Source organism: Oryza sativa, chromosome 10, assembly GCF_034140825.1.
Source record: "Oryza sativa Japonica Group chromosome 10, ASM3414082v1".
In the NCBI taxonomy this organism is placed as follows: Eukaryota; Viridiplantae; Streptophyta; class Magnoliopsida; order Poales; family Poaceae; genus Oryza; species Oryza sativa.
In genome coordinates, this window is record NC_089044.1 from 7,576,947 (window position 1) to 7,591,328 (window position 14,382).

The window sequence follows — 14,382 nt, forward strand, 5'->3', positions numbered from 1 at the left end:
CCCTTGTAAATAAGTTTATAAAGGCGGTGCTTTGACACACTACGAGCGTGTGCCCGTTGTTGGGGTATGTTGTATAGCTTCTCCTTTTCTCTTAATATACTTCGGCCAGCTGTATTCGCCGGCCTGACGAAAAGTCGTTGTACGTGGCAACGTGAATAATATAATTAAGCTAGGCATGTTTCAGAAAAAGAAAAGGGAGCACAGTAATAGTATTCCTGTCGAACAGCTTAGGAAGTACATTACAAACATTAATTACTGTGCAATACAAATATTATTTCTTTCGTACAGTAATAGTATTCCTGTCGTACAGCTTAGGAAGTACATTACAAACATTAATTACTGTGTAATTTAATATAGTATCAAATTTGGCGATCCTTTCCAAAGTGTTTATTGCATATCATACGTTCTTTTAGCATTATATTCGTTACGGGCTGTAATAGAGCAGGTCCACAAATAATTTTGCTGTCCTTTTTTTTAACTATAATTCAATATTCTTTGTATGTTTGATTTGATTTGCTTTAGTCTTCGTAAAGTCCCGCAACAAATATTTCTCTTGATCAGTTTCCATCGACACTTGAAATGTCACAGGACCAGAGTGAGATATATTTGATCGCTGATACATGAGATAGCCATTGACGGGGAAATAATATCCATTTAGCTCTTGTTTGATGGGAGTAATTGCCAGATAATTACACGCATACTGTTGCCTCAAAGGGCAAGTTAACGACAGAACTATAGCCAATACCGCACACGCACTCCACTTCCATCAGCCGCAGTAATACAAATCGTGAGAATTTCTGTCGCAGTAGTACAAGTAGAGAGAATTTATGTACAAACCTTGTTTTCATGGATGCAGGGTATTAACTAACCCATCCTCAGCACACCCAGCACTGAAGTGCAAGTTTGCAAGCCACCGCGCGCAGCAAGCTTTTGTGCTCACATATACTAAAAACGCACATGTCTTCTCCCTGTTTTCCACTTATTCAAGGGGAGCTCCTGTATATATGGAGGCAGCAAACCAGACATCAAGTAGTGTATGTAATATGTATGAAGTTCAAATGCGATCACGCTTGCGACTCTTGCTGTTGGTGCGGAGGCGCGGTTGAAGGAGGTGGTGGTGGTTGTGGTATCTGCTGCTGCTGTTGCTCTTCACCTTTGTTGTTGACTTTGATCTCGAGCAAACGCTCCACAGGTTGCCTGCAGATGGGACATCGGTTGGTCTGGTACCTCAGAACCTTTGCGCACTCGCTGCACATACACTGCACCATAAGGAAAATGTCAAAAGGGTTTGTCATTCCGAAAATTTCACGACGATGACGATCTAGGCATCTACTATGTAAAACATGAACAGAAGAGTTGTAGGACATAATTTCAGCATAAAGTAAAATAAAGGACAAACATAAACTCAAGAGCCTGTTTCAAGACTTACCATATGTCTACATGGGAGGACAGTTGTATCCCTTGGCTCCGATAGGCAGATAACACACTCTTTGCCAGGATCATTCCCTTCGGTGTCACCTTCAACAGAGTTTCCAATTCCATAAATCTCCTGCAACTCATATCTCGTGCCATTGACCCAAAGGATCTGCTTAACAACACGAACATGGTAATCCCCATTCTCCTTCCTCTCAAATACAGCCTGGGTGATCTGTGAATTTGGAGTTTGTGACTTTTGTTCTTCCCCTTCTGAGAATTGACCAATTGAGAATGTTGTTTCAGCCTTCACTGCAAGTGGATATACATCCATCTCTCCCTCCTTAAATAATTCAGCATCTTCAAACAACGAGAAGTCAATTCCTGTCCCTGAAGGTTGCCTAAATTTTTGACCAAGACCCTCTTTAAATGTTACAGTGACTGGCTTGAGTAAATCTTCTTTCGTTGCTGTAAGGTTACAGTTCAGCTCCTCCTTTGCAAAGAAGTAAACAGTCATGCTGTTCAACAAAGAAACACAATTCATTAAAAAAAGGAAGAAACACAAGTTAAAATCAACTAAAAGTAACTTCAAATCAGTCGACAGTATGCACAGCTATAGAGATAGAGTAAAGGATTACACACCTCCTGCAAAAATATATATTTAGACATCAGAGGAGAACAACTCATGTAATGGACAATGTACAGACAAAGAAAACTTTGATCACCATAAAAATATTATACCGATTGAACAAACAATTAGCACCACTAATAAACTAGTGATTACCAATTAAAATAAAGCCTCCTGTCCCTACACATTGATCTTCAAAATACAATCTAATGTAGACACCAGTCTACAAAGGTACTAGGAGAAAAACGAACAGTAAAAAAGATGCCGAAGACAGAAACAGGAAAGAAAACAAGTTTCTAAAGGTAACGAACTACAAAGCAAGAAATGGAGATGATACTGATTATCCATTGCTAACTACAAGCATGGGATATTTTTCTACTACTCCATAAAAGATGCACACTAATAACTCAACAAGACACAATATGATAGCTTAAAAGCATGATCTATTTTTTTCTAAAACAAAGTGAGGACTAAGTGTGTGTTTGAGAGGAGATGAAAAGGAAAAGATTGAAAAGATAACGCAAAACAAGGTGAGCCATTAGCTCATAATTAATTAAGTATTAATTATTTCAAATTTGAAAAATGGATTAATATGATTTTTTAAAGCAATTTTCCTGTAGAAATCTTTTGTAAAAAATGCACCACTTAGCAGTTCAGGAAGGCACGGATAACAAGGGGGTTTTCTCCCAATCAACTGCTGCCGAACAAAGCCTAACAAAAGATGGCTTTAAATGATTCTGTACATCCTAGCACTGCCCTTGGCTAAACAACAGCTACATTGTTTACATTCACCACTAACTGGGGCAGCTAATTCCTTGATTTCAGTAGCAAAACCTAGATCATCCAGAAAATTAGGTAAACGGTTGACTCCAAAGTTCAAGCTTTCACACATGATATAGAGCAATGGCGCCTACATTACAAATTCACTTCTTCTAACTGAATGTCATCTTAAGTTCCCACAAAAATATTAAGAACGTACAAACTACAAGAATTGATAAAAAAAAATTATGCTGGGAAACCATTTAGGCATTTCTACAATATGGCATGTTGGTCACAGATATTTATCCTATAATATGACATGAAAATTCATAATAAAGAATTAATAACTATGGCCAACTGTGGTCCATGAAGGGCCCAGCCCACAAAAAATTGGGCTTAATTTTCTGTAAACAGAATTCAATATGCAAGTGAACATTCACTTTTGATGGTTCAAAGATAATGGAAGTTGTAATTCTCTTTGCCGCTTGTCACTTATTGTTACCATCCTTTTGTTTGTCAGTAAGTTATAACATCAAAATATGGTGAGCACCCGGTAGCAAGTACCCTATTCCCCTCTATCTTTCACGGTACCAACAAAGAGCAGCAATTTTTTACTCTGAATGGATGCAATGTGAAGAGTCCAAAAAGCATAAATATATATGACACAAATTAAGGTTAGAACAACAAAGCACTCGAAGTAAACCAAAACCGTGGCTAGCACTCCAGTAGGCAGAACCAACATAATTAGTAGTATGGCAAAAGTGCAAAACTTTAACCAATATATGGAACCAGCAGGAACTAAGGGTCATGTCATGGAGCAATGCACAGGTACGGCCTTTCTTTTCACATCAACACGATGGGCAAAAACATAGGCAAACACACGAGAGCAAAAACTAATCTAATCTCTGCACAAAGACTATGAGCAGACTTATTGGGCCTGGAGACCAAGCCAGCATGGACTCCAACGTGCACAGGCCCAACCACACGCAGAAAACCAACATAACCGAGCAGGCCAGGCGAATCTTGTCCAATAATGCTACAATAATATGGCCCTTTGGTTAATCCCATTTGCTAAAACACTCTGCTAGTATATAGACCACCGACTCAAATTAAAACTCAAACTGACTCTTAATATTAACGAACTCACATCATGGAACTACTAAAATAATCACTTAATCAGGCACCATTGTAATAAACTTCGCCAATTAAGCCAAACGAAACTCCACCTACATGGTGTCGATCTGAACATACTGCTCAAATTCCTCAATTCCTTAGCATCCCAGAGTATAATGTCAGCTCTACTTCCATATTTGTTGGGCTCTCCTTGGTTCACAAACACAAATACTGTACCAACTAAAATTCTAGGGTGCCCATGGACCCATAAAAACATAAATTTCCACAATGACCTTTATCACCCCTAGAAATTAAGCTGTTCAGCTACAAGAATCTGCTAGAAATGTACTTCAGTTCTACAACGATTCTTTAGTTCCCTTTTTAGTTCGATTATTTCTTGGTGAGTGTGACATAATATAGAGAAAGATGAATCTCACAAAACATCAGCATCAAGATAGGGAACATCAAAATTCTTGACAAAACACATAGAAGGAGCCAACATGAAATTGTAGGTCAAGGTCAACATGAGAGAAAAAACAAACATTAACATTTCAATGGTAACAAGAAACTGTAGATATCACAGCTACGGTCATCAGCTCATCATGTTATATGCTACACTATTACAACATGTATGTATAGGTATGGAGTAGTACATCACATGTACGTATATAAATAAACAAGCATCACAAATCTCACCTTCCAGCGACGGTGGCATCAAAGGTGAAGGTGATGAGGAATCGTCCAGGGCACTCGTCATCAGGCTCAACCCGGAGAGTCTCCTTCTTGAGATTCACATCGTTACGGATGGTGACAGCCTTCTGGTGCTCAACATACGGCGGCGCCGGCGCCGGCGGCTGGGTAGGTGGACCATACGAGAAGTTTCCACCCCAGCCATGGTAGTGGGGATGCTGTTGCAGCATAGCAGGCGGGAACTCCCCTGCGGCATGGATCGGCTGGGGTGGCGGCGGTGGTGGCGGCGGCTGTGCTGGCCCACCCCCACGGTGGTGGTGGTCGTACGGCGCCGGGAGCGGCCCTGGCATCGATGGCGGCGGCGGCGGGTAGAAGTTCCCGTACTGCGGGTAGTACTGCGGCAGGTTGGGATTCGGGTACTGCGGCGGGTAAGGGCTCGCCGCCGCGAACACGTAGCGGTTCGGCGCCACCTCCTGTTGCTGCTGCTGCGGCGGCGGCGGCGGCGCGGTGGGCTGACCATGGTGGTGATGCCGGCCGTGGCCGTTGTTCCGGCGACGGTGGCCGCCGCTGCTGCCCATGTTCCCCATCTCCTGGAAACGGGGTCGCCGGAATCGACCAGCGGTGGCCGGAAGTATCTTCAAAAATTGATCATAAATCGATCGAAGCAAGGAAGCTTTGCTTTTTTACTGGTTTCTTGGCTTCACTTCTGCTATGTTCCTCTACGGATTTGGGTTGGGTAGTGGGGGAGGCAACGAATTTGGGTGGAATTTACGACCTGGAGCGCTTGGCTAGGGAACGAAATCGACGAGATACTAGTAGGGAGTAGAAGGGATTTCGATCGGAGATTGGGGGAAGAAACGGGAAGGAAATGCTGTTGCTTTTTCTGTTTCTCTTTTGGTTGTGGATGGTTGCGTAACGCTCCACTCGCAAAAGTGGCCGCTTTTTCGGCAACTAGGATTTTAGGGACTTTGCCATAATATTTAGTATTTTGTAACGTTCGCGGTTTGCCCGCCGCTAATTTTGAGAGATATATTTTCACTTTAAAAATATTTAGTAGGATTTTTAACAAAGAAATGTAAAATACATAAACAAAATTTTAAAATATATGTATGGTACATGAATTATGCCACCCAAAACCTGCCACAGCCAACAATTCCACCCATAAACATAAATAACAAAAAATATCGATCTAAAACATACATTCCCTCCGTCTCATGTTCCCTCCGTCTCAAAATACAAGATTCTAGGATCGGACGGGATATTTCTGAGACAACGTATCTAGACAGGCTTCATACACTCCCTATCCAGATACGTTACATTAGGAAAACGTATCATCGGTATTTGATTCTTATATTTTCGGACGAATGTAGTATTTTTTTTAATGCTAAATGCAGATTCTTTCTTTGGTTTGCATTCCAGTGGCACTACTGGACAGCTGATCTCCTCTAGAAGCGTGGTATCGATAGTCACTCGGCCTGTCCCTTTTGCTCTCAGGATCTTGAGATAGCGAACCACATCCTCCTCGACTGCGTGTTCGCTCAGCAGATCTGGTTCTGGGTGTTGTCGCCTTCTGGCTGGGCTGCCCTCTCTCTCCCTGTGGCAGCTGGTTCCAGGACTGTTGGCTATCCTCTAGGGCCTGCTTACCTGAGCATCTATGCGCCGACTTCGACTCCCTGGTGCTCCTGGTCTCTTGGCAGGTGTGGAAGAAACGGAACTCTAGAGTTTTCGACTCCGCGCTCTCTTTCGTCTCAATGGTCCTGGAGTCCATCCGTTTGGAGGGCCATCTGTGGTCTTTAGCTAGCGTTGCCGCTTTTGGGGACTTGTTGGGAGTGTAGCGTGGCTAGGCCCATTCCCGCTACTTGGAGTTTGTGCTTAGCTGTCGTAGTTTCTCTAGCTTTAGCTTTTTATTTTGCTTTTTCTCCCTTTCACTAGCATAAGCTGGTCTGGCTGATTGCGTGGTGTAATTAAACTCTTTTCGTCTATTATATTAGCGTGCAATCCTTTTACGCGTTTGCGAAAAAAAATACAAGCCAAGAACAAAATGTAGCTCATCTTGTGGGGAGCTGCTAGAGCATGCCGATTGGACTGAGTTTGATCCCCTCATACGCAGGTTTTATCATCATTGTTTTTCTATCAATAATGGATGCTTCTTAAAATTCCATAATAATTTATTTGTTTAAAAACAATAATACATGCCACTTGTAGTCATGTTGTTCTAACCTAGTGTTGGCGGTCGCTACTTACCGATTTCGGCTTACATTCAACTACCATAATATATAAAATCATAATATATAAAAGAAGAACTAGCATTTCTTACACATATATATGTATTGAATAATGTAGTTCCATTTGTCTTGAAGAAATACTATGTATGTAGGGAACATACAATAAAGTGAAAGTGAAATGAGCCAGTATGCAAAGAAACACACCTCTGACGAATCATGCGCAAGCACACGGATCGAGGGCCTTGGAACTTATTTTAGAAATACATTCCTGGAAAACTTATTCCAGGAATAATCATTTTTGGGACGCTAGAGTCGCTGGCGCGTGGTCCAACTGGACAACACCAACACAGCAGCCACGTGCTGACGTGGCAGGAGGACGGCACCAATATTGCTAGCGCCGCCCCTCCACCACAGCACTAACACCGCTGGCGTGTGTTGGTATTTCTTAACGACATTACTAGGAATATGAATTTCCAGCAACGGTGCAAAAATAGCACTGGTATATTTATGGTTATAGAAGTAATCTGCAAGCGCACGGATATACCATTATAGCATTTCACCCGGAAGTATTTCAAGATATCGTATTTGTTTAATCCCAAGGGAAGATTTATAAGAGAGAACTTTGCTAATAACTTATATACATTACATATATATCAAAATCTATGCAAGGGTTACTTTAATTATATGGGTAGGGTGACACGAAGCAGAAGGACTTAGATTCTCTCATTTAAATAATTCTAGACTAACGTGGAAAAAGAAATAGAAAAGTAGTCATTCCTATACTTCTAATATACACTCAACTTTAGTTCACATTTGCTAGTATACAGTTGTGTTGACCAATACCCCCTTAACAACGCCCTCCTGGTGCTTCGAGAGACCACCCGGGTTGCCGAGTTTCTTACGACAACCTATCATGGCCGTCCAACCGAGGCTAAATACGGAGGAGTACCCACCCAGAAAATTGTCTTAGGAATATATACTAATGTGGAGGAATACCCGTACTGAGCTATCACGATCAGCGGCCCACCTCTACTGTCCCGCAGCATATATGCCCAATTAATAATATCTAATAATCTAAACACCATGCTTACATTATCAAATACTACTCTATACCCTCTAGAATAATATAGAGTAATCATTTGCATGAACATTAAACCCACACCACTGCACCTCTCTGGTAGGCCAGTCACACAACTATATCGGCACAAATCTAAAGTAAAACTAGTACTCGGGCAAACTAAAGTGTCGAAGGTATATAAAGAAGAATATTCTATTAATTCCAGAAGTCTTACAAAAGAAGAAAGAAAAGCTACTAGAGCCATACCGAGATCTTCCGAAGACTCGAGGACTCCGAGAACTATCCTATTCTATTCCACTTAGTACTAGAGCACTAAACTAAGCTTGACAGAGGGATCAAAGCTTCTTGCTTGAGTGTGTGATGAAGTGAAGGAAGTGACCCCTTTATACAACCTCCCAATTACGGTTATGGCAGTTGGAATTGTCGGAAATGCCCCACAAACATCATTGGGGGTGCATCTGAAGCATCCACGTGGAGGGCCGAGCTGAGCCGGCCCTGCCAGGATTTGGGCGAATCCCTGGTTCGGCCGAACCTGGGCCGGCCCAGCAAGCCTCCAGATTTGGTAGAGGGGCTGATAGGTGGGTCCTCATGGCAGTTCTGGCAGTTATGGCGGGTTTCAGGACGGTTATACCTGACCTGTGGACTCCTTTATCCTTGAGCTTGCTTAGGAGTGAGTTTTCCTTCATTTATTCTTCATTTATGTACTAATCTCTGCAAACAAATAATACTCCAAGTATGAGTGAAAATATATTATTCTAAAATAAATATGTATTACAAGCATAGCCAATTCTCCTTTTATTTTGGTTATATTGACGGTCGAAACTGGTCTATAACGACCGTCAAAAGCGTGCACCCCCCGAGGGGGGTGTGCGTACTTAACCACGCAGGCCCCACCTCCCAGCCCTCCCCACCCATTCGCCCCTCCTCCCTATCCAAGCCCAAGTGGCTCTGCTCCTCTCTCTTCCCCCTCCCCTCACCTCTCCTCCTCAAATCTACTCAATTTGGAGCCATTTTTCGCGGGATTTCTTAGGAAAATCGAAGAGCGAGGTATAATACTCCATTCATCCCTCTTTTTTTCGTTTTAATCGATGAAATTTGTAGATCGGAGGGTAACGCTAGAACCTATTTTTTGCCCATTTTTTTTTATTTTGACCATTGAAATTAAGGATTTGATGATTGTAGTGTTAGGTATGTGCAATGTGCTTGTTCGTGCTATGATTTTTTTTCAAGTACATATATGTGGTAATGATAATTTTTAGTTGAGACATGAATAGATGGTTGTATGAAAAAATTGATTTAGGTTAAATTTGTTGCTATGTACTATATGAAGGATAGACAAATTTGGTCGCATGATAGAAATTTACTGAAATTAAATATAACTTTATAAATTTGTATGAAAAATGACAAATTTAATGTACTTACTTTATTAATATATGTGGGTATTGAGTGCTTGTCAAGTTAATTAGTTTTTAAGGCTGGTGATTGATAAAATTTCAATGTAATTTACGTAGCGGGAGACAATTTTGGTTTTGTAGAATGTTCAGGAAGGATGCAGCGGGTTATTGCCCTAGGAAACTACCTCCACTGGATACTAACCGTCCCATGTGTTGGTGTGGTGACGAATGTCGTTTTGCAATGATCACAAGACACACCACCAAAGGAATTGGATGTATCGCAACTCTGCGTACAATCTAGAGAAGCCTAAGCCGAAGCCTAAGGCAAAGAAAAAGAAAAGAAATGTGGAGAAGACGGTGGAGGTAATTTTTTATATTTCTGAGGTTGCGATCCTAAAAGCATTGTATTTTGTAATGAAGATCCTTTAAATCGTGAAATGTGCAGGTACCGAAGACATTGCCTCCTCTGTGTGACTTTGTGAAATGGATTGACACGGAGATTGATCCCCACAATACGGAAATGATTCATAGGGAACACGAATAGGAAGAGGAACAGCTCAATCATCGTCTCAGACTTGCGGCTATAGAGAACACTAAGAGGAAGAGGAATGAGGAGAGGGAGCTTAGGAAGATGGCAAGGGAGTTTGCGGAGAAGAACGAGCGTGCAAAGGAACGGGCGGGAAAGGTGGATAGGGCACAACATGCCAAGGAGGCTGGTCCAGAGGCCACTAGCAAGGCGCAATGCACTCGTTGCACCTAGTAGTTCAGTTGGAGGTCGAGGACATTTTTAAATTCCCTAAGACATGTAATAATGGCAGTATTGAATGTTGTGCATTGAAATGTGCACGAGTATGCCATGCATGGTGCAAAACACTTTAAATTTGAGACTTTAAGTTGATGATGATGCCATTGAACTTTTCTCGTGTTTTGATCCACAAAAGTTATCGTATTTGTTCGGCATCAAGGAAGTATGACGTGCATGTATGAGAGTGACTTTGTATGTTTTTTTAGGTTCGATTTTTGTCTCCTGAGTATTTGAAGCCCATATCGTGGCCTTCTCCATGTCACAGCGTCCTCCCCCCTGGCTGGCCCCTCTGACACAGCGTTGGCATCCCCTCATGCGTCGATAAACCAGAGCGGCCTACCCTTCCTGCCTCGGCTCCCCTTCTGCCACTGGCGATTGGCTGGCGCCCCCTCCCCCCTCGGTTCCCTCCTGCCTTGCGCAACGAGCTAGCACCGCCCCCCACCAACCTTGGTGCCAGAACGGTTGGTGTCGCCCCCTCCCCCTTAGCTCGCTTCCTGCCTTGCGCAGTAGGCTGGCGCTGCCCTCCTCTCCCCTTGGCTCCCACCTTCCTTGTGCAGCGACCTCCCTCCCTCTTCGACTCCCCTGTCCTGCCTTGCGCGGTGGGCTAGCGCTGCCCCCTCCCTCCTTGGTACGTCTCGTAGGACATAAATGGGTATTTGTTCGAAAGAGAAATGAGAATAACGAGGTAGTGAGATACAAAGCAAGGCTAGTAGCTCAAGGTTTCACCCAACAACCTGGAGTCGATTACGAAGAAACTTATTCCCCGGTCATGAGCGGAATTACCTTTAGATACTTAATCTCAATGGCAGTAAATTTGAATTTGGAAATATAATTGATAGATGTTGTAACTGCCTATCTCTATGGGAACTTGGACATGAACATTTGCATGAAGGTACCAGAAGGTTTCCTTGTCCCAAACTAAGACAGGGCAAGAATAAATATGTATAGTGTACAACTCAAGAAGTCACTATACGAATTAAAACAGTCAGGGGAAATGTGGTATAATCGCCTTAGCAATTTCCTCAGAAAAAAGGGAAATAATTATGAAGATTGCCCTTGTGTTTTTATATAGAGATCCCATGATGGATTTTACATAATATATGTATATGTCGATGATCTAAACATCATCGGGACAGTCAAGGATATTGAAGAAGCAAACTCATATTTGCAATCTGAGTTTGAAATGAAAGTCTTAGGTAAAACCAAGTATTGCTTAGGCTTGCAGCTTGAGCATACCCCCGAATGGGTCTCAGTGCACTAGTCGACCTATACACAGAAAGTGTTGGAACAATTTGGCTTTGAAAAGGCATATCCTTCGAAAACCCCCATGGTCGAAAGGTCACTCCAAGTAGACCAAGATCCGTATAGACCAAGGGAAGAGGGGGAGGAAGTCCTTGGATCAGAATATCCATACTTGAGTGCAATAGGAGCACATATGTGCCTTGCAAATTGTGCAAAGACCGAACATAGCATTTGTCGTCAACTTACTTGCAGGGTATAGCACAGAGCCTACTAAGAGACATTGTAAAGGCATCAAGGACATTCTTCGTTATCTTAAAGGAAGCAAGGACATGGGACTGTTCTACAGAAAGAACCAAGACCTCACCTAAGTAGGATATGCAGATGCTGGGTATATATCAGTTATCGAAGCTGACATCAATTATGCATTTTTGGATTCGGATCTGGTCCAGGGAATAGGACATGCCTAAAGTGCCTACCCAAGATTGGACTTGAAGGTAGGTAAGACCGGAGTTCGGTTGTCCCCGAGCGGAGGCCCCTTGAAGAGGCCAGCCCGAATATGGGATACCATTCGTTTTTCGGGTAGCTAAATGTATAGTGTTTTAAAGAGAGAGGGGTTCTACCTTTGGGGAAGGTAGGATTCCTCGGTGTGATCTCCCCCAGATGAACCATATAGCTAAGAGAAACCATGAACCAGAATAGAAGAGCTTACCCCACCCATGAGTAAATATTTCATAGTAGCCTCATTAGACTGTAGATCTCTCTTGGTATAACCAGACAATAGGTAGGAACATAAACTGAAACATTCTGGAGCTACAAAGATAGTTCCTATCAGATCCACACATAGCCAAGTCACAGACCAGTTATGTTTTCCTATGTGGAGGAACGACAATTTCCTGAAAATCGTCAAAGCAAAGTCTCGTAGCAACTTCGACGAACCACTCGGAAAACATTGCACTATACGAAGGCTCTCGTGAATGTGTATGGCTTCGTAGGATGATTCGCCACATTCAGCAATCATGTGAATTGAACACCACCCAGACCCCTACAATTATCTATGAAGATAATGCAGCGTGTGTCGCACAAGTACAAATGGGTTAAGTGAAAAGCAATCTCACCAAGCATATCAACCCCAAGTCCTTTTATGCTCATGAACTGCATAAGACAAACAAAATCGAAGTATTGCATACTAAGTCTCGTTAAAATCTCAAAGATTTATTCACTATATCATTACTGGCAACCCCTTTTGAAAGATGCATTCGAGGGATCGGGATGATGGGACTTAGAGAAGTGCAAAATTCATGGAGAGAATTTCACTCACTCGTCAAACTTAGTCCAGAATGAGAAAGTGCCTAATAAAGAATAATTGGGTGGGTCGTACTCTTTTTCCCATAGATAAGTTTTCCCGCGGTTTCTTATCAATGTTTTTAACTAGGCAATCCGTGCAACACACAAAACATATGTTATGTACTCTTTCTCCAATTTTTCCCACTGGGTTTTTGAGCCGTTTTAATGAAGCATAAGCAATATGTGGTGGCTGGTGAAAGCCCAAGAGGGAGTGTTGAGAAACATGGGCTTTTGGCCCATGAAGGCCAGCCCAACACACTAATGGGCCTTACACTAATTGGCTATATAAAGGGAAGAGAGAGGCTTTTGTACGTAGTGAAAAGAACGTGAACGAGAATACTCAGTCCCTCCTCATATATTGTGTCTCCATTTGTTAGTACACTTACTCAACCCATTTGGTGTAATAATCAACACCCAACTTGTCACAACAGTATTAGTTGTAGAATGCGAGGGAAGCATTCCAGTGCATGTCCGCATTGGGTAGTTTCATCAACCAACTTGTGTGCATAAAGAAAATATTTAATACCTGATTCCAAGCAGTAGAAGGAAGAGCACGAAATGAATAAGGCGAAGATCAACATCAGAAATATATGTAGAGAGATCGCATTAATCCAAAAAAAAGAATAGCTTTGAAGCATCTCGGGATGGGTAAAAGACAGAAATATGTTACCATGCTTGCTGTTTCCACGAGATTTCCAGCATGTCCGGTCAGCTAAAAATTGCCATCAGCATCTCACTTTCTCAATTGGAGAATTGCATTACAATAGTCTGTTAGAGTAGAGATAAGTTTCAAGATTAGATTGGTTATCTTCTTATCTTTTGTGTTGCTTATCCTATGTAACAAACTCCCTGTAACTCTCGCCGCGTTTTGCCGGCTCAATCAATATATTCGTGCGGCCTCCCACGGGAGGTGATAACGCTTCCTAATCAATCTAGTTCTTCCACATGGTATCAGAGCCTACTCCTCAAACTCATCTAGATTGATAATGGCGAGCTCCTCCGTCATGGCAACGGCGTCCCCTTCTCTGTTCGGCCAACCGGTGGCAGAAAAGCTAGGAAGAAACAACTTCCTGCTTTGGAAGACACAAGTTCTTCCGGCCGTTCGCGGCGCACAGATGATGGGCTACTTGGACGGCACCACAGTGCCGCCGGCCCGTCTCATCGACGTCAAAGAAGGCGAGAAGGTGGTGAAAGCCACCAATCCAGAGTACACCAAGTGGGTGGTTGCAGATCAACAAGTCTTGAGCTACCTCCTTTCCTCCCTCGCGAGGGAGATCCTGACACAGGTGGTGTCAATAGAAACTGCAGCCGAGCTCTGGAGGACTCTAGAGAACATGCTGTGCTCCCAGACTGAAAATTACCACAAGATGAATTCTTTTAGTGATGAGATGGCGATGACCACAACCAGGAAAGGTAATCTAAAAATTACAGATTATTGAATTCTTTTAGTGATGAGATGGCGATGACCACAACCAGGAAAGGTAATCTAAAAATTACAGATTATATTAACAAGATGAAGTCTTTTAGTGATGAGATGGCAGCGGCTGGAAAGCGAATGGACGACTAGGAGATTGTCGCATACATCTTGGCAGGCCTTGATGAAGAATACGACCCGGTGGTCTCGGTGATCACTGGGCGCACTAAAGCAGTGACGATCGCCGACGCATACACTCAACTCCTCAGCTTTGAGG

At 42.7% G+C, this 14,382-nt stretch overlaps 1 protein-coding gene and 1 non-coding gene across 2 annotated transcripts; one reads left to right on the forward strand and one right to left on the reverse strand.

The window, feature by feature from the left end:
* Positions 1-632: 632 nt before the first annotated feature.
* On the reverse strand, positions 633-5,552 carry LOC4348266 (probable E3 ubiquitin-protein ligase LOG2). The gene is made up of 3 exons (XM_015759219.3): positions 4,610-5,552; positions 1,430-1,931; positions 633-1,259 (listed from the first exon to the last, which is right to left on the reverse strand). The coding sequence occupies exons 1-3, from the start codon at positions 5,188-5,190 to the stop codon at positions 1,065-1,067; spliced, it is 1,278 nt and encodes a 425-aa protein (XP_015614705.1). The 5' UTR covers positions 5,191-5,552; the 3' UTR covers positions 633-1,064.
* Positions 5,553-14,243: 8,691 nt separating this feature from the next.
* LOC112936753 (small nucleolar RNA Z247) lies at positions 14,244-14,382 on the forward strand. Its single transcript, XR_003239177.1, has one exon. It is a non-coding gene; the product is annotated as a small nucleolar RNA Z247 (small nucleolar RNA).

Coding starts and splice junctions, on each gene's coding strand:
- LOC4348266 (XM_015759219.3), bottom strand. CDS start 5,190: ATGGGGAACATGGGCAGCAGCGGCGGCCACCGTCGCCGGAACAACGGC. Junction 1,932..4,609: donor GATGCCACCGTCGCTGGAAG/GTGAGATTTGTG, acceptor TTTGTTGAACAG/CATGACTGTTTACTTCTTTG. Junction 1,260..1,429: donor TCCTCCCATGTAGACATATG/GTAAGTCTTGAA, acceptor CTTATGGTGCAG/TGTATGTGCAGCGAGTGCGC.